Source organism: Oryctolagus cuniculus, chromosome 14 (assembly GCF_051225735.1).
Source record: "Oryctolagus cuniculus isolate XC-2025 breed Fujian yellow rabbit chromosome 14, ASM5122573v1, whole genome shotgun sequence".
In the NCBI taxonomy this organism is placed as follows: domain Eukaryota; kingdom Metazoa; phylum Chordata; class Mammalia; order Lagomorpha; family Leporidae; genus Oryctolagus; species Oryctolagus cuniculus.
In genome coordinates, this window is record NC_142880.1 from 1079096 (window position 1) to 1103562 (window position 24467).

The 24467-nt window shown below is 59.6% G+C and overlaps 1 protein-coding gene across 1 annotated transcript in view; it reads left to right on the forward strand.

Annotated features, from left to right (window-relative positions):
* IQGAP2 (IQ motif containing GTPase activating protein 2) overlaps nt 1-24467 on the forward strand; it is a 187791-nt gene that overhangs the window by 82031 nt on the left and 81293 nt on the right. The window contains 7 exon segments of the mRNA NM_001082161.1: nt 2423-2490; nt 2774-2887; nt 3436-3614; nt 5663-5750; nt 9741-9904; nt 13864-14024; nt 16072-16196. Of these exon segments, the coding sequence (NP_001075630.1) occupies nt 2423-2490; nt 2774-2887; nt 3436-3614; nt 5663-5750; nt 9741-9904; nt 13864-14024; nt 16072-16196 (899 nt within the window).

The following is a 24467-nucleotide window of genomic DNA, read 5'->3' on the forward strand; positions in this document are numbered from 1 at the left end:
AGGAAGACGTGAGGTCTTTATGGTGCCTTCTGGGCAAGATGCCACCTGCTCTGTAGGGTTGCGATCCTCCAAGGCAGCCCTGCTCAGTGCCACAGCCCAGGTTCCCGGAGAGCAGGTGCGGAGGGCTCAGACACTCCGACTGGCACGCAGAGGGGCCTCTCGTAAGCCCCTCCCACCGACAGTGGGTGCGTGCAGCCTCTTGTGGGGAGCGTGTTCTGACAAGATCCAGTGCAGCTTCTGTGTGGACACACCTGTTCAGTCTGGCAGTTTTGAGTTTAGGGATCTGTTGCAACAAATGAGGAATGTGTGCCTATTTCAAGACAGATAAGTCAGCTTCCTGAAGCACCGTTTGCCGTAGTCAGAAATCAGTGACCACATAAATGCCCAGGAATTGCTGGAGTAAAGTACAGGAAATTCATTGTCCTGTGTGGTGTGGAAGTTTATTGAACAGATAACCCAGAAACAGCATTCTTACATTAGAAATATTTATAGAAAGATATTTAGTATTTAACTATGATTTTTTGAGAAGACTATTTATTTGAAAGGCAGAGTGAGAGATCTTCCATCTGCTGGTTCACTCCCCAGATGTCAGCAACAGCCAGGGCTGGGCCAGACTGGAGCCAGGAGCCAGGAGCCAGGAGCCCTATCCAGGTCTCCCATGTGGGGGACGGGGCTGAAGCACCAGCCATCATCTCCTGCATCCCAGGTGCATTAGCAGGGGCTGAATCAGAAGCCTGGGGCTCGATCTGGCACTCTCACACAGGGAACAAGCATCTCCAGTGGTGGCGCAGCCCACTGTACCTCAACAACGGCCCCCTTGTAATTTTTTAAACTGTGAATCTCTGGTTTTTAATTTTGATCATGTGTTAGTTTTCTAAGAAATTGTTTTTTACAGAAGTTATGATCAAAGAAAGTAAATTTTAGTGCAGGTTACTTACACTTAGTTTTTTTTTTTTTTTAATAAAGATTTATTTATTTGAAAGGTAGAGTTATGAGGGGGGGAGACGGAGAGATAGATCCTCCATCCGCTGCTTTACTCTCCAACTGGCTGCAGGCCGAAGCCAGGAGCCAGAACCTTCATCTGGGAGAGTCTCCCATGTGGGTGGCAGGGGCCCAAGCACGTGGGCTGTCTTCCCCTGCTTTCCCAGGCCACCAGCAGGGAGCTGGATCGGAAGCGGAGCAGCTGGGCCACCAACTGCCTATGGCCCACATAAGATGTTGGCACAGGCTGTGGTCCAACCTGCCACATCGCAACATTGGCCCTTTAGTCATGTGTTTTAAGAGTTTGTGGCTGGTGCCGCGGCTCAATAGGCTAATCCTCCACCTGTGGCGCCGGCACACCGGGTTCTGGTCCCAGTCAAGGCGCCGGATTCTGTCCCGGTTGCCCCTCTTCCAGGCCAGCTCTCTGCTATGGCCCGGGAGTGCAGTGGAGGATGGCCCAAGTGCTTGGGCCCTGCACCCTATGGGAGACCAGGAGAAGCACCTGGCTCCTGGCTTTGGATCAAAGCAGTGCACCAGCCGCGGCGGCCATTGGAGGGTGAACCAATGGCAAAGGAAGACCTTTCTCTCTGTCTCTCTCTCTCACTGTCCACTCTGCCTGTCAAAAAAAAAAAAAAAAAAAAAGATTTAAGAGTTTGTTTTACACAATTCAGAAGGCTTGATGCCCACTTTACTGTGTTGCAGTGACGTTTTCTCTTTTATTCCCACGGAGGCTCTTGCTTCGGCATCTGCTGTGATAACTACTGAGATGTTGCGAGCCGTCCACTTCGTTCTCCATTTTCCCATGTATATTTTAAGGTCGTGAATTACAAACCTATCAGAATTGATGAGAAGAGCACAGAGCATTTTAGTTGGTTGCCTGAATTAATCCTGGGGCTGGAGAGGAACGGAGACTCTGGCTTGGTGACTAAGTCGGGAGGCACAGAGCTGTAGCTTTGGAGGGACCGGAACACCAGCCCTCGAGGCCCCCAGTCAGCCGCAGCTGGGACCTGGGGTGTGTGGCTGAACCTGTCCCCCGGGCATCTTCCACACGGTGGTGTGTGTGTGTCGTAGTTTATCGTCACTGCACCAGCACAGCCTCGCCATGGACCCCGGGGTATTGTGATACTTTAAGGAGGGTTGAAAGCTCCCAGGCAATCCAAGCTGTGTCTTCCTCAAATGAGAACCCTCTGGGGAATACCAGGGACCTGGCGATTGCCAGTGTCACCTGCTGTCCGCTGTGTGTCGCGCCTGCTCTGCCAGGGGTGAGGCGGGCGCCGGCCTTGGTGCTGTGTGGCACTGCTCACCGCCCCAGCCCCACCCCGGGACGCAGCGTCCTTGTCTCTATGCCTAGCAGGCCCTTCTCAGCTGAAAAGAGCGAAGCCCTTGGGAGCCGTGGGATGTCTCACCTGTGGTTTCTGATCGCTTGCATTTTGCCTTTCAGTTTGTATCTGTTCAAACTAGGAATAGCCCCCCAGATCCAGGACCTGCTGGGCAAGGTGGACTTCACAGGTACGGTTCCTCACGACTCTGCCGTCTTGTCTAAAAGTCCAGTGCCTTTTTTCCAAACCTCTGATGTTACTGATTGCCCTTCCTCCGCTCTGTGGACAAAGGTGGCCTGCCTCCCCTCCTGGTCTGTCCTCACCCTGGTCCCCTCCCTGCCGTCTGTGCAGGGAGAAGTGCCGGCTGCCCCCGCCTTCCAGGGCAGATGCTCCCAGACGGGGACACCTCGCTCTGCCTCCGTCTCTGGCCCTGGCCGTCGTTGACTGTCTCTTGTGGGGTCTTTGTTTTGTAGAGGAGGAGATCAGCAACATGAGAAAAGAACTGGAGAAATACGGGATACAGATGCCGGCGTTCAGCAAGATCGGCGGCATCCTAGCCAGCGAGCTGTCGGTGGACGAAGCCGCCTGTGAGTCTGCCCTGCCCCCCTTCCTTCCTTGGTCCTGGTGACATGAATGTTCAGAGGAGGCCTTAGCACCCTGGGCGTGGCCGTCACCTTCAGGCTGTCTCACCGTGGCCTGGCAGTTGGCTGCGGCCGTCTCCTGTGCGGCGGGAACTCGGGCGCCTCAGAACCTCTGTGTCTCAGAGCGCTCCTCTGCTGTCTGGCCAAGCGCAGAGTCTCCTGGGGTTGCAGCTGAGTTGCTGGCGTCTCGTGGTTCTTTACAGCTGCCCAGGCCACCCAGCCATGGGGCAGGGACCCGGCCACCCTGGCCCCCGGTGACTCAGTACCTGGTTCGCTTCTGCCATTCAGGACGAGTAAATGAACCAGGCAAAAGCAGCAGACACTGAGTTTGGACCAAAGACAGCTGGGCGGTGGGGTGGTCGTCAGGTGCTCCGTGACGGTCTGATGGCTCTGTTCTTGGCACGGTTACTGGGCACCAAGGAGGAAAGCCCATGTGGTGTCAGCGCACCTGCCAGCTTCCTGCTGGTGCCCATCTCCGTCTCTGTCCTCTGCAGTGCACGCCGCGGTCATAGCCATCAACGAGGCCATCGAGAAGGGCATCGCGGAGCAGACCGTTGTGACACTAAGAAACCCCAACGCGGTCCTGAGCGCGGTGGACGACGGCCTTGCAGAGGGCTATCAGAGAGAACTGTGGGAAGCCAAGAAGAAGAAGGAGGACACGGCCCGGCTGAAGGTGCTTAGCCGCGAGGGGTGGGTACAGCCGTGGGTGCGGCTGTGCAGGAGCCGGGGCCTCTGGGCTCGGTGTGGTTACTCAGGTGTCCTGCAGGGGTGCGGCTCTGGTCCCTCTCCTGAGGTGTGTGCAGGGGTGGAGGCAGCCCCGTACTCTGCAGGGCCTCATGTTGCCTTCTCACAGCTGGGAGGGCTGGCGGTCCTACGGTAAGCCAGCCCCCCCCCCCCCCCGCCCAAGCAGTGGGGTGTGGCAGCTGCAGACTGCCCGGGGCGGGCCCCAGCATCAGACCCAGTGGTCACAAGGCACCGGGAGAGCCATCGGGGCTGAGAGCGCCGTGTGGGGATGTCTGGAAGGGCTGCTGTTCAGTGTCCCGTCACCCTCCTCCCCTTCCCGTTGGAGAGCGCCTGCCCCCTTGCCTGCCGCCCCTGCCATCCCCTGCCCGCCTCTGCCCGCCCCTGCCTTGGGATGAGCACGAATGCTCTGAAGGTTCTGGGCTCACTCTGGCTGGGCACTGCCGCCTTCTCCAGCCAGGTGGGAGCCCACCGCCCCCTTCTGATCTCCCTCCTGACCTCCCCGGAGGGCTTTTCTAGCCCCTCCCTCACACCTCTCTCTGCCCTGCTGTCCTCTGAGCTGGCCCCTCCTGGAGGCTCATGGGGCAGAATTAGCTTTACGGCTCCGACCCCAGCCCACTAGATACATCCTGGACTCTCTGGAGCCTGCTGGATCGAGCAGGTCCTGAACGCGGCCTGTGAAGGCCTCCAGGCCCCCAGGGGCTCCCCGTCTCTCTGGCAAGCCCCGGCCAGCCAGGCTGTGTCGTCGCCCGGTGTGCCAGCCTTCCCCGTGTGACCAAGCCCTGTGTGTCCATCTGTTCCCTCACCTGGCCTCAGCCTTCCTCCAGGCCTTTCTCAATTGTCGTCTCTTATGGATTTTTTTTTTTAATCCTATAGAATCTGTTCAGTGTCGCTGTGGATTTTCATTGCTTGCATTCTTGATTTTATCACACCAAATCAAATTACATGGCCAGTGTCCAGCTGCTTCGATGTATGAGGCTTGGACAGCGCCAGGTGGCGCAGCCTGGCTGAGGGAGAGAACGGCCTTCTTGGCAAGCCAGCTGCTGTCTCACAGAGATTGAAGTTCTCAGCAGAGGCCAGCAGTGTGTCACGTAGGAACAGGATTACGTTAGCAGTGGAGAATAAGCACACGTTCACACAGGAGTGTGGGCCACGTGACAGAGGGAACACGCATGGCGAGTGGGCCGCCGGGCTGCCCGTTAAGGGGGCATGCCTCTGCGCGTGGCTTGTGGTGAAAAGAGCCCTCCCCCACCCCCACCCCGCTTTCAGCCCTGTTCAAGAGGTAGGAGGTGGCCCTTCAACTGACAAGACGGGGTCTTGGCTGACACAGGTGCATCCTGGGTAGAGGGGCGTGTCGGGCGGAGAGGGAGAGGCAGGGCCACATTGCAGTGTTTAAACCTCAACTTGGCAGCCGGCGCTGTGGCTCACTAGGCTAATCCTCCGCCTTGCGGCGCTGGCACACCGGGTTCTAGTCCCGGTCGGGGCGCTGGATTCTGTCCCGGTTGCCCCTCTTCCAGGCCAGCTCTCTGCTGTGGCCAGGGAGTGCAGTGGAGGATGGCCCAAGTGCTTGGGCCCTGCACCCCATGGGAGACCAGGAGAAGCACCTGGCTCTTGGCTTCGGATCAGCGTGATGCGCCGGCCGCGGCGGCTATTGGGGGGTGAACCAACGGCAAAGGAAGACCTTTCTGTCTGTCTCTCTCTGTCTACTCTGCCTGTAAAAAATAAAATGAAAAAAAAAAAAAAAAACCTCAACTCGCCACCCGGCTGCCCCACGTCAGCCCATGCCTTCCAGGTTGGGAAGCCAGCAGGCCCATCGCTCCCCTGTGCAGCCTCGCAGGCACCTGTACCTGGGTTCCCCGCACACCGCAGGCGCGGCGCAGGTGCCTGTGCGCCAGCTCCTGTCACTGTTGGAGTTTGCATTGACTGAGCTTCAGACGCGCTTTACTGATCTCAGGAGTCAGTGAAGATTTCGTTCTGCAGAACAGCCGTGTTGCAGAAGAGGAGAGAGACGCGTATGAGGAACTGCTGACCCAAGCGGAGATCCAGGGGCACGTCAACACAGTCAACAGTGAGTACCGCTCGGGGAGGGAGACGGCGTCCTGACGCAGGCTGCCCAGCAGAACTCAGGCCGCGCATTCGTGGAAGACCACCTTAGAGAGGGAAGCGTCTGTCCAGACGCCCGCCTGCCCCTGAGCTGTGTGCTGAGCCCGCACCCAGGCCACGCCACGGCCCCGCAGTGACTGACTCCCCCTTGCTGTGTCGTCACAGGCACGCTGCATGTCACGTCTCCGTGTGTCCTTTACTGGACTAAGGAAAGAGAGGTCAATGAAGGGTCACTGCAGTAGGTGCCCTGGCTCTGTGTGGGGCTCTGCTGTAGTAGTGAATCCTGGGGCTCCAGGCCCTGGTATGCAGTGGAGCTCTGTTCTCACTGTGAATATTGGGGTCCAGGCCCTGATACATGGTGGAGCTCTGTTGTCAGTGAATATTGGGGTTCATGCCCTGGTATGCGGTGGAGCTCTGTTCTCACTGTGATATTGGGGTTCCAGGCCCTGGTATGTGGTAGAGCTCTGTTCTCACTATGATATTGGGGTCCAGGCCCTGGTATGCGGTGGAGCCCTGTTCTCACTGTGATATTGGGGTCCAGGCCCTGGTATGCGGTGGAGCCCTGTTCTCACTGTGATATTGGGGTCCAGGCCCTGGTATGCGGTGGAGCTCTGTTCTCACTGTGATATTGGGGTCCAGGCCCTGATACGTGGTGGAGCCCTGTTCTCACTGTGATATTGGGGTCCAGGCCCTGATACATGGTGGAGCTCTGTTCTCACTGTGATATTGGGGTCCAGGCCCTGATACGTGGTGGAGCTCTGTTCTCACTGTGATATTGGGGTCCAGGCCCTGATACGTGGTGGAGCTCTGTTCTCACTGTGATATTGGGGTCCAGGCCCTGATACGTGGTGGAGCCCTGTTGTGGTAGTGAATATTGGAGCTCCAGGCCCTGGTATGTGATGGTGTTCTGTTGTCTCTGTGGATATTGGGGTTATAACCAGCACACAGGAAGTTAGATACATTGGTACTTCTGTTAATCTTCACAATCTTCTATGAAAATGAACTTCTCCTAGATTTCTGTCTGAGCTTTCTCTCCCTCCTTGATCGCTGTAAATACCCCGTGTGTATCAGAACCTATGGACACTGTTGTGTGCACTTGGCAAAGCAGGTGACCCCTCTGCCCTGGGTAAGCTGGGCGTGTCCACCGGGCAGCCTGCCCCAGACCTGGTTCCCCTTCCGACGAGTCTGCGTGTCCCTGGTTGTGCTCAGCGCCCCCCAGGGATGCACGCCGGTGGGTGTTCCTCAGACACGTGCTCCACGTTGCCGGGGGGGGGTCTCCCGTGTTCAGAAGCCCAGAGCAGGTTGCTGTGGCCGCGTGGGGGAGGCTGTGGCTCGTGCCCCACCACGCTGCAGAGAGCTTACGGGGAGTGCTTAGAGGTGCACGCTCATGTTCTGTTCTTCTTGCTAGATCCTCAGTTCTTTCTGCTGTGTGTCGGGGCCGAGATGTCCTTGTGCTGGGTCCCAGGAGCACGTTAGTCTCCCCGGAAACATCGGGGCTGCAGAAGCTTGGGAGGCAGCGGTGCCACGGCGTTTGCCGCTCTGTTTTGTGAGATGTCGCTGGCCACGCCACTGGAACAAGTCCTCTTTTTCATGTTGGGGCCAGGGGGATGCTTTAACTCCTTGTTCATTGTCACGGTTTCCTGATCACAAGGGGTGCCATGGAGGCTATACTTCCCACCCCCGTCCCCCATTTCTAAGCGGCAGGCATTGCGAGGATTGCACTGACGGCAGAAGCGGCTGGAGGCGCTGCAGTGTGTTGCCGTGTGTGCTGGCTCTAACTGTGCCTCACGCCTTCCATCTCTCCCCGTCTGAAACGTGGGCTCCAGCTGAACTGAAGAGGGGTCGTGAAGAAACGCTGGGGGGCATATTTTACTCACGTCATGAAAGTGAGACAGTTTAGGGCCGGCACCGCGGCTCACTAGGCTAATCCTCCGCCTAGCGGCGCCGGCACACCGGGTTCTAGTCCCGGTCGGGGTGCCGGATTCTGTCCCGGTTGCCCCTCTTCCAGGCCAGCTCTCTGCTGTGGCCAGGGAGTGCAGTGGAGGATGGCCCAGGTGCTTGGGCCCTGCACCCCATGGGAGACCAGGAGAAGCACCTGGCTCCTGGCTTCGGATCAGCGCGATGCACTGCCCGCGGCGGCCATTGGAGAGTGAACCAACGGCAAAAAGGAAGACCTTTCTCTCTCTCTCTCTCTCTCTCTCTCTCTCTCTCTCACTCTCACTGTCCAATCTGTCTGTCAAAAAAAAAAAAAAAGACAGTTTAATGCGTGAAAATCTGGCAGAGTAGTGACTGATGAGACTTTCCCCGGCCAGCAGGTTCTTGGGTGCACGTGCCGGGGTACCCCCGCGCTGGCAGTGCAGGTGGACCTGTTGTCGGGGGCGCCCCTGCGCTGGCAGGGCAGGAGGACCTGTTGTCGGGGGCTTCGGCTCCGACGTGCAGTCGTGAAGTGTCAGGTCCCCCACGTCTCACTCATCGCACAGTGTGTTTTGCTAAGAGCAGGGCTGCAGATCCTGTTAGACGCAGCGTGCGCACGGGCAGCTCACCTCATTGCTGCAAGGCGTGCTTTCTGTAGGGGTCTCGGATGTGATGTCCTGGATGTCATTCGCATCCCATCGTCCAGTCCATGCCGTGCCGTGCAGGAACCAGGGAACGCAGGGTGCTCCCGAGAGCCCTGTGGGCGGTGGCTGCTAGGCCTTGGGCACCCGGAGCAGGATGACAGGCACGCGGCCAGCCTTGACCTTCCTGTGTGATGTCACTGCTAAGTGTGGAAGGAGTGCTTAGGCCCCCGGTCCCCTAGTGGCTGTTTTCAGGCTTGAAGGATTCCGTCGCCCTAAGTGTCTCCTGTTTCGTAGTGACATCTCTGAGTCCTGGCTGAAGGACACCCCTGTGAGTACGTTTAGGTCCCTCATCATCTTGTCACAAAGGACGAGGACCATGGTGGCCAACAAGCAGCCCAGCACAGAAGCGCTGTAGAAATCCAGCGTGACTGCCACAGCCCAGGGGCTGCTGTACCTGTCACAGACGTGCAAAGCAGAGCTACAGAGAAACAGAGAGGTCTTCCGTCCGCTGGCTCACTCCCCAAATGACCACAATAGCCAGAGCTGGGCCAGGCCAAAGTCAGGAGCCAGGAACTCCACTGGGGTCTCCTACGTGGCTGACAGTGGTCCCATGCTGACTTCCCAGGTGCATTAGCGGGGAGCTGGGTCGGCAGCAGAGGTGGGACTCGATGCCAGGTGTGCCATACGGGTGTAGACATTCCGTGTGGTGGATTCACCTGCCGTGCCCCAGCACCAGCCCACGTGCACCCTTTGTGGGGCCACCAGCCCACGTGCACCCCTTGTGGGGCTCCACCTGCTTTGCTCTGGCCTGGTGGCAGCACTCGTCACTCGCTGTCCCGCTGGGTCAGAAACGCCGTCTGTGTGCCCTGGAAATGCAGAACGTGCTGGTTCCGGGCACCTCTGCTTGGTCCCGGAATGTCGGGTCTCGTACGTGGGTGCTCGCCTGGTAGAGAGCCCCAGCTTGGGAACAGCGCAGCAGGGTGTCCGGGAGCGAGCCGTGGGTTCACTGTGGGTGGTGCCGGCTCCTGGAAGGGTCAGAGGCAAGGCTGCTGGTGTGTGCGAGGTTCACAGCGCCCTGCGGGCCGGACCCAGCTGTGAGCGACTGCAGGATCCGTCCCCAGGGCGGGGCTGTGTGCAGCCTGCAGGGAAGCGGTGCGGCCAGGGCTGGTCCTGAGAGGTGGGCTTTGTGGGGAAGCCGCACTGCAGAGAGATGGGCTTGGAGCGTGCTCCCTCAGCTGGGTCCGCGTGCAGACAGCTGCCCGGCGGACACGGCTGGGATCTCTGAGCTGGCGTCCCTGCTTTGCAGAGGTCCTGCAGTCCCCGGGGAGAATGTGTGTCAGGTTGGGCAGCGGTGGGATCCCAGAGCCGACATTGTGACGGGTTGTGAACCCCCGCAGGGCTGGCCGCGGTGGACCGCATCAACGCTGCCATTCGGGAGGGAGACCCCGAGGTCACGCTGCTCGCCCTCATGAGACCGGAGGCCCAGCTGCCCACTGTTTACTCCTTTGCTGCTGCTCTCTATCAAAGCGAACTCTTCACCCTGCAGAAACAGAGTGACACGGTAAGTCAGGTGACCCCGGGTGTCAGAGGGTCACCCCAGGAGCAGTCAGGTGACCCCGGGTGTCAGCGGGTCACCCCAGGAGCAGTCAGGTGACCCCAGGTGTCAGAGGGTCACCCCCAGCAGCAGAGCCCAGGGTAAGTCAGGTGACCCCGGGTGTCAGAGGGTCACCCCAGGAGCAGTCAGGTGACCCCGGGTGTCAGCGGGTCACTCCAGGAGCAGTCAGGTGACCCCGGGTGTCAGAGGGTCACCCCAGGAGCAGTCAGGTGACCCCGGGTGTCAGAGGAATCACCCCCAGGAGCAGAGTCCAGGGTAAGTCAGGTGACCCCGGGTGTCAGAGCGTCACCCCAGGAGCAGTCAGGTGACCCCGGGTGTCAGAGGGTCACCCCCAGGAGCAGAGCCCAGGGTAAGTCAGGTGACGCTGGATGTCAGAGGGTCACCCCCAGGAGCAATCAGGTGACCCCGGCTGTAGCGGTGTCAGGTCATGTCCCAGCTGTATGGAGGCATTTAGGACAGGAAGTGGCCTTGTAGAGTCTTGAACTGGTGCCACTCCCAGCCTCCCTGGTCCACCCATCCTGCACCCCCGCTGCCGTCTACACAGAGACATGGAGAACAGCATCAGGAGACGGGACTGGGGTTGTTCCTAGTCTCTGTGTGACTTTGAAGAGTTTTGGATAATCTTTTAAATACTGAGGTATTTTAAAAATTTTTAATGAATGTGTTTATCAATTTATTTGAAAGAGTTACAGGGAGAGAGAATGAGAGAGAGAGAGGTCTTCCATCTGCTGGTTCACTCCTTGGATGGCCACAGTGGTCATGGCTAGGCCCAGCCAATGTCAGGAGCTTCATCTGGGTCTCCCAGTGGGTGCAGGGACCCAAGCACTTGGGCCATCCTCTGCTGCTTTTCCAGGCACATTAGCAGGGAGCTGGATCAGAAGTAGAGCAGCTGGGACTTGAACCAGTGCCCACATGGGATGGCCACATTATGGGCAGTGCCTGTACCTGCAATGCCACAATGCCAGCCCCTGAAGTATTTTTTTTAAATATGTAATGTTTTGACATTTAAAAAATAAAATGTAAATCTGCGTTTCTAGAAGTCTGCAACCAACAGCATTAGCTCATAGCTGTGGGCTTTGTAGAATTACATTCCTTGATATGCTAGTAATATCAAACAGTGGCATTCATGTAAGGACAGGGCAAGAGCAAGGCTGCCAGGACTGATGTCAGCGAAGCAGGCACACCGAGTGAATAGTCTGGCTGGGCAACCAAGAATGTGAGAAGGCTAGTGTTCAGAGAGGTGGGCAAAGAATCGTTTAATGAATGAAATTCTCTCAAGCTGTAGCCATTATCTCACAAATAGTGACTCACCACACATACCATCTGTCAGACTTGAATGTCAAACATAAAAATGACAGTTCTCAGGAAACACAACGGATGACTGTTAAGTGTTAGAAGTCAGAGCCAGCACTCGTCCACCAAAGAGGAGCCAGGCCATGGACAGGAGACAGATCACAGAGCACGAACACACAGCTCACAGCACAGACACAGGGATGGTCACACTCAGAGCAATTCTCATAGCACACACACATGTGCACACTCAGGACACACAGAGCTCACAACACACATGTTCACACTCAGGACACAGAGCTCACAACACATGTTCACACTCAGGACACACAGAGCTCACAACACACATGTTCACACTCAGGACACACAGAGCTCATAACACACATGTTCACACTTAGGACACACAGAGCTCACAACATACATGTTCACACTCAGGACACAGCTTACAACACACACATGTTCACACTCAGGGCATACAGCTCACAGCACACACACATGTTCACACTCAGGACACACAGCTCACACATGTGCACGCTCAGGACACAGCTCATAGCACACACACATGTGCACACTGAGGACACAGCTCATAGCACACATACATGTTCACACTCAGGAATACTGCTTACAGCACAGACACAAGGATATTCACACTCAGAACACAGTGCTCACAGCACACACACATGTGCACACTCAGGACATAGCTCACAGCACACACATGTGCACACTCAGGACATAGCTCACAGCACACACACATGTGCACACTCAGGACACACAGCTCACAGAATACATGTTCACTCTCAGGACACAGTGCTCACAGCACACACACATGTTCACTCTCAGGACATACTGTTCACAGAGCAGACACAGGGATGTTCACTCTCAGGACACACTGCTCACAGCACACACATGTTCACTCTCAGGACACACTGCTCGCAGCACACACACATGTTCACCCTCAGTACACACAGGGCAGTACACACTCCCTCTCCTTACCCCCACCCCTTTCTCCCCTCTCTCCTTCTTCCGCCCCCTGTCTCCCTCTCCCTCTTTCCCTGTCTACCTCTTCTCCACTACCTCTCCTCCTCCTCCACTCTCCCCTCCCCCTCCCGCTCTCCCTCTCCCTCTGTCTCTCTCCTCTTCTTCTCCCTCTCCCTTTCCTCCTCCCCCTTCACCTCCTCCTCCCCCTCCCCTCTCCCTTTCTCTCTCTTCCCTTCACCTTCTCTCCTCTCCCTCCCCCTCCCTGTCCCCCTCCCCCTTTCCCCTCCTCCTTTCTCCCCCTCCCTCCCCCTCTCCGCCTCTCCATCTCCTTCTGTCTCTCTCTCCTCTCCTCTTCTTCTCCCTCTCCCTTCCTCCTCCCCCCCCTTCCTCCCCCTCCTCCTCCCTCTCCCCCTCTCCCTTTCTCTCTCTTCCCTTCACCTTCTCTCCTCTCCCTCCCCCTCTCTCCCCCTCCCTTTCCCTCTCCCCCTCCTCCTCTCCCCCTCGGCCTCTCCCTCTCCTCTCCCCCCTCCCCCTCTCCCCCTCTGCCTCTCCCTCTCTCTCTCCCCCCTCCCCCTCTCCCCCTCTGCCTCTCTCTCTCTCTCTCCCCCCTCCCCCTCTCCCCCTCCTCCTCTCCCCCTCTGCCTCTCCCTCTCCTCTCCCCCTCTCCCTCTCTTCCTCTCCCTCTCTCTCCTCTCTCTTCACCTGCTGTCAGCTGGTGAAGCTGAGGCGGGGGCCCGGGGAGGGGGCCTGCGCCTCCAGGGTCAGCCCTGTCTCGGGTCCCATGTACCCCCGGGGGGCTGACGGGCCTGCCTCGGGCCTGCCTCGGGCGTTCTCAGAACTGGGCTCGCTGATGATTTGGGAGAAGGCGAGTGCAAGCTCCGGCAGTTGGGTCAGTGTCCTCGGCTCCGGGAGCCTGACCTGTGTCTGGGCAGAGACTTTTAGACGACATTCTGTCCTGTCCTTTGCCCTTGCTTCACGCGCGCCCCTCGCGGTCAGCAGGGATGAGCTGGCCTCGTCCTTGGAGTGAGTCCGGGGGATGGCTCTGCCCACGGCAGCCAGTGCAGCCAGGAGGGGGTCGCGTGGGAGATACAGGTGTCGGGGAGGCTCAGCTGCTGGCCGTGATGAACATGGGCCCCAAAGTGGGCCCCTGCCTGAGACCCAGGAGCCCTCGCCTGTTCTTTAAGGACCTGGAATCTGATGGCCAGGAACTCCTTTCGGCCTGACTCCGGAAAATCTTTGACCTTCTGGGCTGACGCTGTGGCGCAGTGGGTTTGGCCGCTGCTCGTGTGGCAAGCATCCCATTTGCGCACCGGTTCAATTCTCGGCTGCTCTGCTTCTGATCCACTCCCTGCTAATGCACCTGGAAAAGCAGTGGGAGATGGCCCACGTGCTGGGGTCCTGCCCCCACGTCGGGGACCCAGGTGGAGCTCCTGGCTCTCGGCTTCAGCCAGGCCGAGCCATGGCTGTTGTGGGCGTCTGGGGAGGGAAGCAGCCGATGAAAGATCCCTGTTTCTCCCTCTCTTTGAAGCTCTGCCTTTCAAATAAAGCAGTAAAGAACTCTCTAAAGATCTAAAGATCTCTGCCCTTGCCCACGCGAGAGGTGTGACTGGCGCTCACGTGCCACGTGTGTCCTGCAGAACCACCTGGCCCACGAGGAGCTGTCGATCGCGGTGGAGATGCTGTCGGCCGTGGCTCTGCTGAACCAGGCCCTGGGGAGCCATGACCTTGAGTCGGTGCAGAGCCAGCTGAGGAACCCTGCCGCAGGCTTCAACAACCTGGACGAGGCGCACGTGCAGCGGTAAGGGCAGCCACCCCCCGGTGCCCGGCAGCGGCAGGCCTCCCCACACAGGGCGCCACCTGCCCGCCTCGTGTGTCTCGCACGCCTCCCTGTCGGACAGATGCCCCCGAAACGCTGGCCCTGTGACAGGGACCCAGGGTGGCGTGAACTGCTGCCCATAAGGGTGCTGCTCAGAGCGCCTCCCTCGGGCTGCTCCAGGACACAACAGCTCAGCCCTCGGGTCAGTTCTTCAGTTTCTCTGCCGAGTGGTGGTCTGTAAGCTACAGACCCCACGGTAGGATGGCTGTGCCACAGCCTGCACTCCTGCAGCCACGCCAGGCTCCTGAACCCAGTGGGGGCGGAGGCCACGTGGTGCCTGTGTCCCAGTTCCTGAGATGCGCCTGAGGCAGTGTGTGCGATTGTGAGTCGCTGCAGCAGACGCAGGCAGAGGGTGGACCCGTCAGAATTAGGAGCCAAGGGAGAGGCTGGTGAGACAGCGAGCACCACTGGACGCCGGTGACCCCCGCTGGATGCCGGTAACCCCCGGGGGTGAGGTCTGCACACCAGAGCACTGCTCGTCCCTGACCCTGGACTTGCCAAGTCCGCAGCTGGGCAGGGGTCACGGGTAGGTGCACAGCAGAGGTCAGGAGCCTGCCCCTCCTACCACGTCCCCGCCCCTGGTTGTCATCCTGAGACAGCAGGGGCAGCTGTGGGCAGCTGTGGGCCTGTGCTCCGCCTGCAGCTTCCTGTCCTCGCCCTGCCCGGCCATCACCTAGACACAGCACGTGAAAAGCCCGCGAGACCCAGCAGGTGCCCGTGGAACGGTCATTCTGGAAGGGACGCTGGCCATTGCCTGTCTCCACACCCACTGTGACTGATGAGTGTTGGCCGTCAGCTGTTAGCGGCACAGTCAAGTTTTCTGAGCTGACTCTCAGCGTGCCCGTGGCCAGCTCCAGGCCTGCAGTGGGGGGACGGGGAGCCACCAGCGCCACTGCTGCATCGAGCAGGGGTTTTCTCCCACGCTGCGCCCCGGGAGGCGTGGCAGCACCCCTGCCGGCACACAGGACTGTGAGCAGCTTGGTCACAGCCAGGACGTGGTTGCAGACTCATCTGGCATCACAGGCCGTCTCTGCTCTGAGTGCACAGCGTTGTGAACAGGCACACGATGCCCAGGGAGTTCCTGGGTTCAGATTTCTAGCTGAAGGGAACTTAACCTGTAACAGGCACGCAAATATTCCAGCGTCTGGGTGACGTCTGGTTCAGGTGTTTCGGACGCCCTGTCCCCACCCACCCCGGCTCTGTGGGTGGCTGTGGCTGGCCCCAGAACAGGCCCGTGTGGACTTAGAGGCCTGCTCCTTGCTCCCTGGGGGACAGGTGGGACAGCAAGCAGAACACCTGGGCTTCTCTACTTTTGTCTAAAGTTGTCCTTGTCATTCTGAAGCAGTAAAGTTGGCTTTTAAGAAACGAAAGATTTTTAGTAGTATTCAAGATGGATAGAGTTTTCCCTAAAATTTCTCCAGACAAGAAAAAAAAATAGCTACGGTTTGACCAAAGGCTGTTTTCCATAGGGCTGTGTGCAGGGAGGAGGGTCGAGGGTTGGGGTCAGGGGTGATGTCCCGCAGTGGGGACACAGGAGACAGGATTGGACGGGCAGGTGGCAGGTGGGCGGAGCCCCAGGCTGTCCTCACTCCTGGCTCCTCAGAGGTGGTCAGGGTCTGATCTGCAGGGTCCCAGCATGGCGTCCCCGGGGCAGGCTCCTGTCGCCCAGCTGCTTCAGGGCTGCGCTGGGGGACACCTCTCGACACTCGCATTCGGGGAAGGTGAAGAAACTCCATCAGAGACTCTGATGGCGGAAGGGCCGAGGGCTGCAGGAGCTGAGCTGTGTCCTGGCCACTGCAGGGATGGAAGTGCGGGGACAGGCAGAGCCCAGCCTCCCCCAGGCCAGGCGGGAAGCTCAGGTGCTCTCCTTAGCAGGTGTCTCGGGATGTAACGCGAGCCTTCCTGTGAGCTCCGGGCTGGCTCGGGACCGCGTCCCTGACGTGCGCCCTCGTCGCTTTCCCTCCCGCAGGTACGCGAGCGAGCTGCTGTCGGTGAAGCTGGAAGCCGCGGCCCAAGGGCAGGAGAGCCTGAGCTGGAATGAAATCCAGAACTGCATCGACATGGTCAACGTCCAGATTCAAGAAGAGGAAGCTCGTGAGTGCAGCCCTCTGCTCCGGCGTCCGGGGGAGCTTCGTCCGCGTGCCGGGGCTGCAGCCCTCTGCTCCGGCGTCCGGGGGAGCTTCGTCTGCGAGCCGGGGCTGCAGCCCTCTGCTTGGGGTCCCGGGGGAGCTTCGTCCGCGAGCCGGGGCTGCAGCCCTCTGCTTGGGGTCCCGGGGGAGCTTCGTCCGCAAGCCGGGGCTGCAGCTCTCTGCTCGGGGCCCCGGGGGAGCTTCGTCCGTGTACCGGGGCTGCAGCTCTCTGCTCCGGCGTCCGGGGGAGCTTCGTCCGCGAGCCGGGGCTGCAGCCCTCTGCTCCGGCGTCTGGGGGAGCTTCGTCCGCGAGCCGGGGCTGCAGCTCTCTGCTCGGGGCCCCGGGGGAGCTTCGTCCGCGAGCCGGGGCTGCAGCCCTCTGCTCGGGCCCCGAGCCTCAGGGCGACCTTCTGCATAGCTTCTGTGCCTGCTGCCGTGCCAGGGCCTCAGGCGCACTGTAGGGTGCACATGGGGGTCCCGGAAGTCCTGAGGCTTCCCTCCCGTGCTGCACATGACCCCTGCATGGGCGCCCAGTTGTACTTTGCGCTCTTCTTTGAGCAGTTTCCTGCCCCGGGAGCGAGGGCGTCGGCACTCGGGGTGACTGTTGCCTTGTGGTCACCGACCATGGAGGTCTGTCTTGAGCGCCCCAGGAGGCTGCGGCGCGGACGCGCTGCCCCGGTCCTGGTTCTGCCTTCTGTCACCTGCCCGGCCTGTCACAGTGGACTGCGGGTGGGAGCCGTGGGGACACTTGGTGACTGTCTGCATCCCGCCGTCTGCTGTCTGTGCCTGGTGAGAACCACCAGCGGGCCGTCTCCCGGCCCCAGGCTCCGAGCGGAGCCGCGGGGGCCCCATCCCTGCTCTGTGACCTCCCTTCCACCAGCCCGGCTCTCTCCCCTCTGCTCTGAGCTCACTGTGGGCAGGCAGGCAGGCACCTCTCCCTGTAGCTCCCCCAGCTCTGTCCTGGTGCCCTGGTCTCCTAACTGCCCTCTAACTGGGGACACAGGGGTCATGCTGGAGACGAGACCCATGAGCCGGCGGATTCATTCCACTTGCATAGTTTTCTTCTTCTCTGCTGTTTCCTGTTAGCTCTGTTTGCCAGTTTTTGAGCGCCGTCTCAGTGGGCTCCCACCGCAAAGCAGGATCCAGGGGTCCGCCATGCTGCGCGGCCACCCCACTCCCTGGACACGTCTTCCCATCCCTCTCTGGCCGCGTCCTGTCCCAGTGCCCCAAGCTGCCTGCACTTCCGCTCAGTGAAGCAGCTGGAAGCCGACAGCAGGCAGCTTGCTCAAGCCCCCTCCTCCGCTCTCTGCTGGCCTGGGAGCCTAGGGTTCCCGCCAGATGTCAGTCAACAGCGAGGCAGACGTTCACCGTCACCCAGGAAGGCGAGTGGGCAGAGCTCTGTGTGGGCGTCCTGCCCCCCACCCCTCCTCCCCCTGGCAAGCCTGGGGGGCTCGGGTGTGAGGGCAGTGCACCCAGCCGCTGGGGCTTCCTCTCGGGGCTTCTGTCCTCGGAAGGGCAGAACAAAGAACCTGGCCCCTGCTGTCTTCTGGCCCCACCCTGTGGTGGCTGGCAGTGCCCGTGTCTGTCCTGGGGAGGGCAGGGCGAGGAATCTGGCCCCAGCCCTGTGGTCTGTCCACAGGGGGCTCTCTGCTGCTCCCACCCCAAGGGCTGCCCTTCCCCAGTCGCTGCTGAGAGCAGGACCACTGCTTTCCCTGGCCGCCACACGGAGCCCGTGCGCTCCCAGGGAGGAACACGCAGCAGTCCCACAGCTGGGAGACGGTGGTCTTTGGCAGGCATTTTTAGACAAAACACCTTTGACTGCTCTGGCCTTTCTGTGTCGGCGGCCGTGCCACCGTGAGCGCTCCAGGGCCAGTGTCACGGCCACCGCCACGATTCTCCGGTGCCTTTGGGCAAGGGGGCATTCGCCGTAGCCACAGGGCTCATTGCACACTGAGCTCTCCTCGTGAGAGTTCGGGAAGCTCACACGAGAGTATTTCATCTGTCTGTGTTTGGTGTTGATCTTGTTCCTCTTGTCAAAATGAAAGATTTTTGTTGAAAGCTCTTGAAGTATTGAGTTTGGTATCATCTGATACAGACAGTTGCTTAAAAAGCAAGAATTAAAAAAAAAAAAAAAACACACAAGGGTGGACACCCGACCTAGTGGTTAAGCTACTGATAAAGACACTGCCTCCCATATGAGAGGCCTGAGTTCGAGTCCCGGCTCCAGATCCCGAGTCCAGCTTCCTGCTCACGCACACCGTGGGAGGCACTGGTGATGGCTCACGTGGTTGGGTCCCTGCCACCCCTGTGGAAGACTCACGTGGAGTTCCTGGCTCCCAGCCTCCATCCACGCAGGGGCTGTTGCAGGCGTTTGGTGAGTGGACCAACGAATGAAATCTCTGTGTGTGCACTGCCTAAATCAATCAATAATGAACAATTAATGAAGATTTTACACGGACGCTCTGAGAGAGCGGGCAGGAGTCACACAGTCTGGTGACTGGGAGGAGCGTGACCCCTGCCAGACGGAGGAGGAGCCCCCGCGGGGTTTATCCCAAGTTCTTGTCTCGGCGTGAGAGAATTCACAGCAGAGACGCAGCGTGCGGGAGTGGGAGCCCGGAGACTGTGCACGCCCGGCAGTGAGTGCGGCAGCCTGTGGGGAGAAGCGCCCCTGTCGGGTAGGGGCCGGTACACGCGGGTGGGGTTTGGGCAGGGTTCAGTGTGCGTGGGGTGGGGAGGTTTCATGGCGTCTCCGCGTGGTCTCAGCACACATCACGGTCTCTGTGTGATGGAGGTGGCTCAGGTGCATCACGGGAAGGAGGTGTGGCGTTGGTGGCGCAGGGCCGTGACGCAGGTGTTCACCAGCTCCCTACCTGGCCCCCGTCACGAGGTCTGACCCGGTGTCTGAGCTGTGGGGAGGGCCAGGCGTGCGGCTTGCGGCCATGCCGAGCGTGAGCCTGAACCTGAGCAGGACGGGCAGCTGGGAGCGTTTCTTGGGCGGGGCCGCTGCTCCGCTTCCTACCGGGAAAGTCGCTACCCCATCAGAGACTCAGGGACGTTGTCCCGGCCAGTTAGTCTCCCTGTGGCCTCTGCTCCTCCACCCGGGCAGGCATCCCCCCGACGTCTCCATCCCTTGAGCTCCAGGGACGCTGCTCTTGCCAGGGCCTGGGTGTGGCAGTCACAGTGACTTGGAGAAGTGGCCGCTCAGCCGTGTCCCTCTGCCTGTGCGGGCAGGAGCATGAGAGCAGGTGCCCAGCAGGCACCCGCAGGCCTCTGAGCTGCTGTGAGGTCATTTACTGTGACCTCAGCAGCGGGTGTTCCTAGAAGCACACTGCCCACCCGAGCTGGGGCCCAGTCCAGCCAGCTGACACACGCTCATTGCCAGGTGGTCGGCCCCGGGATGTGTGTACGTTCTCTCCCTCAGACCCTGGGGGGCTGGGGGGTGCTTAACGGGACTTAGGACAGCCGACCCTGGGCTGACGCAGTGTGCAGCCTGGCACCCTGTGCTCGCTCACGGACACCCAGGGGTGTGAGGTGCCTCGACCGGAGGGTCCTTGGACGCGGCAGAGCTCACCCCTAGCAGGGAACTCCCCCAGCCTGCACGTCAGATGTGCCAGCGCTTAAGTGACCGGCCGTTTGCTCTGACGGCTGAACCTTTGCATTCCTAGCAAGGGTGGTCTTTCCGGGGAGTATTTAGCCGAATGGTCTACCTCAACTTGACAATCAGGACACGGATACTTTTTAAAAATTAGAAGTGTCCGTTCTGTCTCATGGCACGTCACATCTGTAAACTGACTTGTGATCGTTTTTGATGAAAAATAACTGGCAAAATGAAGCGTGATAAGTTTGACCTGGAGAGTATTTGATATCCAAGCCCGTTGCTTATCAATGCTTAGTTCTCCACCCATTCCTGTTCATCCACACGTGAGTGTGCACTTTGTACCCACGTTCTCATCACCTGTGTGACGAGGTGACAGGTGGCGAGGTGGTGGCGGGAAGTGGCCGCTGGGTGAACCCAGGCTGCTGACGTTGCCCAACTTCTGCCGTTCACAGCCGAGGTCCTCCTGTGAGGCCTAAATTACACCAGAAACTTCGCTTCTTCCCTAGTCAGGGCCCCCAAGGCTGTTTTACTAACCCAGTGTGTCCAGTTCATCATCCCTATTTGAACCTTTCCGGAACACACATGGAGGCTGCTACTCCTGCCAGCCACCCTGATTGTCCACCTATAATTACTTAAAATGAAACAAGGCTGCACTGCCGGGTGCTCATAGTCGGTTGCTCTGCACCGCCCGCGGGGCCCGGCTGGGGGCTGCCTCTAGGAGAGCGCAGAGCGCGGACCGCGACCCTGACCCCGTCTGTTCACGTTCTAGGGAACTGCTTGACTGCGCGCCACCAGCTCTGGCATCCTGTGCAGAGGGCTGAAGTAGAGCAGCGTCGAGAGTGCCATGCGCATCTACGAACCTCTCGGTACTAGCCCTCCCGCTCCTGCACCTGGGCAGCACCGCTGCCGACGTGAGGTCGTATCTATGAACCTCTCGGTACTACCCCTCCCGCTCCTGCACCTGGGCAGCACCGCTGCCTACGTGAGGTCGTGCTGTGCCGCTCGCACGCAGAAGTGTGCCCCTCACTGTGCATGCCCCTCAGAACACCCTGGAAAATGCCCGTTAGGAAAAACCTGCATGGGTTTCAAATTTTTTTAACCAAAACGAACATTTTTAAATTCCGTCTTCCTTATATTTAAGCAGTTCCCTGGTATAGTGGTTTTTTTTTATTATTATTATTTGACAGAGTTATAGACAGTGAGAGAGAGAGACAGAGAGAAAGGTCTTCCTTCTGTTGGTTCACCCTCCAAATGGCTGCCACGGCCGGCGTTGCACCAATCCGAAGCCAGGAGCCAGGTGCTTCCTCCTGGTCTCCCATGCGGGTGCAGGGGCCCAAGCAGTTGGGCCATCCTCCACTGCCTTCCCAGGCCACAGCAGAGAGCTGGACTGGAAGAGGAGCAACTGGGACTAGAACTGGCGCCTGTATGGGATGCTGGCGCCGCAGGCAGAGGATTAACCAAGTGAGCCATGGTGTCGGCCCCTGTTTTTGTTTTTTGATTTTAAGAGTTTGAAAAGCAGAGTTTCACAGAGGCAGAGAGAGAGGGAGAGAGAGGTCTTCCATCCGCTGGTTCACTCCACAATGGCCAGAGCTGTACCGATCCAGGAGCCAGGAGCTTCTTCGGGTCTCCCATGCGGGTCAGGGGCCCAAGCACTTGGGCCATCTTCGACTGCTTTCCCAGGCCATACCAGAGAGCTGGATCGGAATCGGAGCAGCTGGGACTCAAACCGGCATCCATATGGGATGCCGGCACCGCAGGTGGTGGCTTTACCTGCTATGGCACAGCGCCGGCCCCGGCAGAGTGGTTTTACAACGATCCAGGCACACACTGCAAAGCCTCCCTTTGGCTGTATGCGTGGGCCTCTCGTGTCTGTTCTCATGCAGGCCGTGCCACGCTGTGCTGTGCTCTCCAGGCGCCGTGCTGCGTGCTGGGGGCTCACGTTTCTGTCCGCAGTCACCCTCAGAGGGTGGCAGCTCGGGCCGTTCTACTCTGTGGGTTCCTGCCGGCAGTGGACTCGCTGGGTCCTGTGGTCGCCCTGGGCTGTGTCCTGAGCACCTGCCAGCTGCTCCAGTGGCGACCGCAGCTGCGGGGTCCACGTGTGCTCAGCAGCATCTTTGTGGACATCCTGGAGTGTGCGGTGGCGTCTCGTGGTGCCATGGCGTCGTCTTTCCACGCGCTCCTGTCTGTGGAGAGCAGCTCGTGTGTCTCGCGGCTGAGCGCTCGGTGCTGTCCGTGCCCTCGGCGTGCCGCCATCGGTCAGACGCAGCGCTCGCGCACTTCCTCCCGCTCTCCCGGCTGTGTTCTCTCTCTGTCGTGGCGACTCTGGCTGCCCAACAGCTGTCGTTCGGAGAAAGCCCGTTCATCTCTCTCACGTCGTCCATGGCTTGTGCTTCGGGCATCTTAGCTGGCCCCAGCCCCCGAGGATTTACTCCTAGGTGTGCTCGTGCGGGTGTGTGGTTTCAGCTTCTACGTTAGGGCCTGGGTTCTGCGTTCACTTTTGTGTATGGGAGAAGTGGAGGTGGGGTCCCCAGCTCCCCGTGTGTGTGGACACCGTGAGGGCTCCTGCTCCGGGCCCCAGCATCCTTGCAACCAAGTTCTGTGCTTGTTCAGAGTTCCCTGTGCAGCGGAGTTCACTCTGCGTCGTTGAAGGTGGGGCTGGGAAGCGCCTTCGCACTCTTTTCTTCCTTTTGTCAAGGTTTCTTTGGTCCTTTATGGATAATATTAATTTGCATATTTGAGAGCCAGGTGGAGGGGTGGGCTCCCATCTGCTAGCCCACTCCCCAGATGGCTGCAATGGCTGAGGCTGTGCCACGGCTGCAGCTGGCAGCTGGACACTCATGCACGTCTCCCACGTGGGCGGCAAGAACCCGGTCACTAGCGCCATCCCCGCTGCCACCCAGCGTCTGCAGTGGCAGCAAGCTGGGGGCGGGAGCCAGAGGAGGCGTGGCAGCCAGGTCCTCCGGTGTGGGTCGTGGACGTCGTAACCACGAGGCCAGGACCCCTGCCCTGCCACTGACCGTTCCTGGTCTCCTGCATCTCCCTCGGACCTTGAGCTTGTGCGTCCAGGACTTGGGTGGGTACTGCGTTCACTGTGGACCAGGCCGAGGCACGGTCCCCGCGGCAGTGTCCTCCTCCCCCTGGAGGCTGCCTGCTCCGCGTTTGCTCAGCTCGTCTTCATCTTTGGCCGTGGGGTCTCGTACTTGCTGGCGTCCGTCTTGTGCCTCCGTTGTGACGCTTTTCTTGGGGGTTAATTCCTGTTGTAATTGGGGCATATTTGTGATTGGAATCTATTGGGAGCTGAAGTCTGAGTTCTCCTTCCAGTCCATCTACTCTGCGGAGAGAGGACAGCAGGGGCCATCTGCGAGGGTGCCGCCTCCCGCGACCTTGCTGTGCCTGACAAAGCACTTGCAGTCCGTGGTGTGGGAGGCATCAGATGCTCGATCGGAACACCCCACCTTCCACCTCCTGCAGGGGTGTAGACTGGGGGGCATCAGTGAGGCATGGGTGAGGTGATGACCCACCTTCCACCTCCTGCAGGGGTGTAGACTGGGGGGCATCAGTGAGGGCGTGGGTGAGGTGATGTCCCACCTTCCACCTCCTGCAGGGGTGTAGACTGGGGGGCATCAGTGAGGCGTGGGTGAGGTGATGACCCACCTTCCTCCTCCTGCAGGGGTGTAGACTAGGGGGGCATCAGTGAGGGCGTGGGTGAGGTGAAGTCCCCACCTTCCTCCTGCAGGGGTGTAGACTGGGGGGCATCAGTGAGGCGTGGGTGAGGTGACGTCCCCACCTTCCTCCTGCAGGGGTGTAGACTGGGGGGCATCAGTGAGGCATGGGTAAGGTGATGACCCACCTTCCACCTCCTGCAGGGGTGTAGACTGGGGGGCATCAGTGAGGCGTGGGTGAGGTGACGTCCCACCTTCCTCCTCCTGCAGGGGTGTAGACTAGAGGACATCAGTGAGGGCGTGGGTGAGGTGATGACCCATCTTCCCCCTGCAGGGGTGTAGACTGGGGGGCATCAGTGAGGCGTGGGTGAGGTGATGACCCACCTTCCCCCTGCAGGGGTGTAGACTAGGGGGCATCAGTGAGGGTGTGGGTGAGGTGATGACCCACCTTCCTCCTCCTGCAGGGGTGTAGACTGGGGGCATCGGTGAGGGTGTGGGTGAGGTGATGACCCACCTTCCCCCTGCAGGGGTGTAGACTAGGGGGGCATCAGTGAGGGAGTGGGTGAGGTGATGACCCATCTTCCCCCTGCAGGGGTGTAGACTAGGGGGGCATCAGTGAGGGCGTGGGTGAGGTGATGACCCACCTTCCCCCTGCAGGGGTGTAGACTGGGGGGCATCAGTGAGGGCGTGGGTGAGGTGATGACCCACCTTCCCCCTGCAGGGGTGTAGACTAGGGGGCATCAGTGAGGGCGTGGGTGAGGTGACGTCCCCACCTTCCTCCTGCAGGGGTGTAGACTAGGGGACATCAGTGAGGCGTGGGTAAGGTGACGTCCCACCTTCCTCCTCCTGCAGGGGTGTAGACTAGAGGACATCAGGGCGTGGGTGAGGTGATGACCCACCTTCCTCCTCCTGCAGGGGTGTAGACTGGGGGGCATCAGTGAGGCGTGGGTGAGGTGATGACCCACCTTCCCCCTGC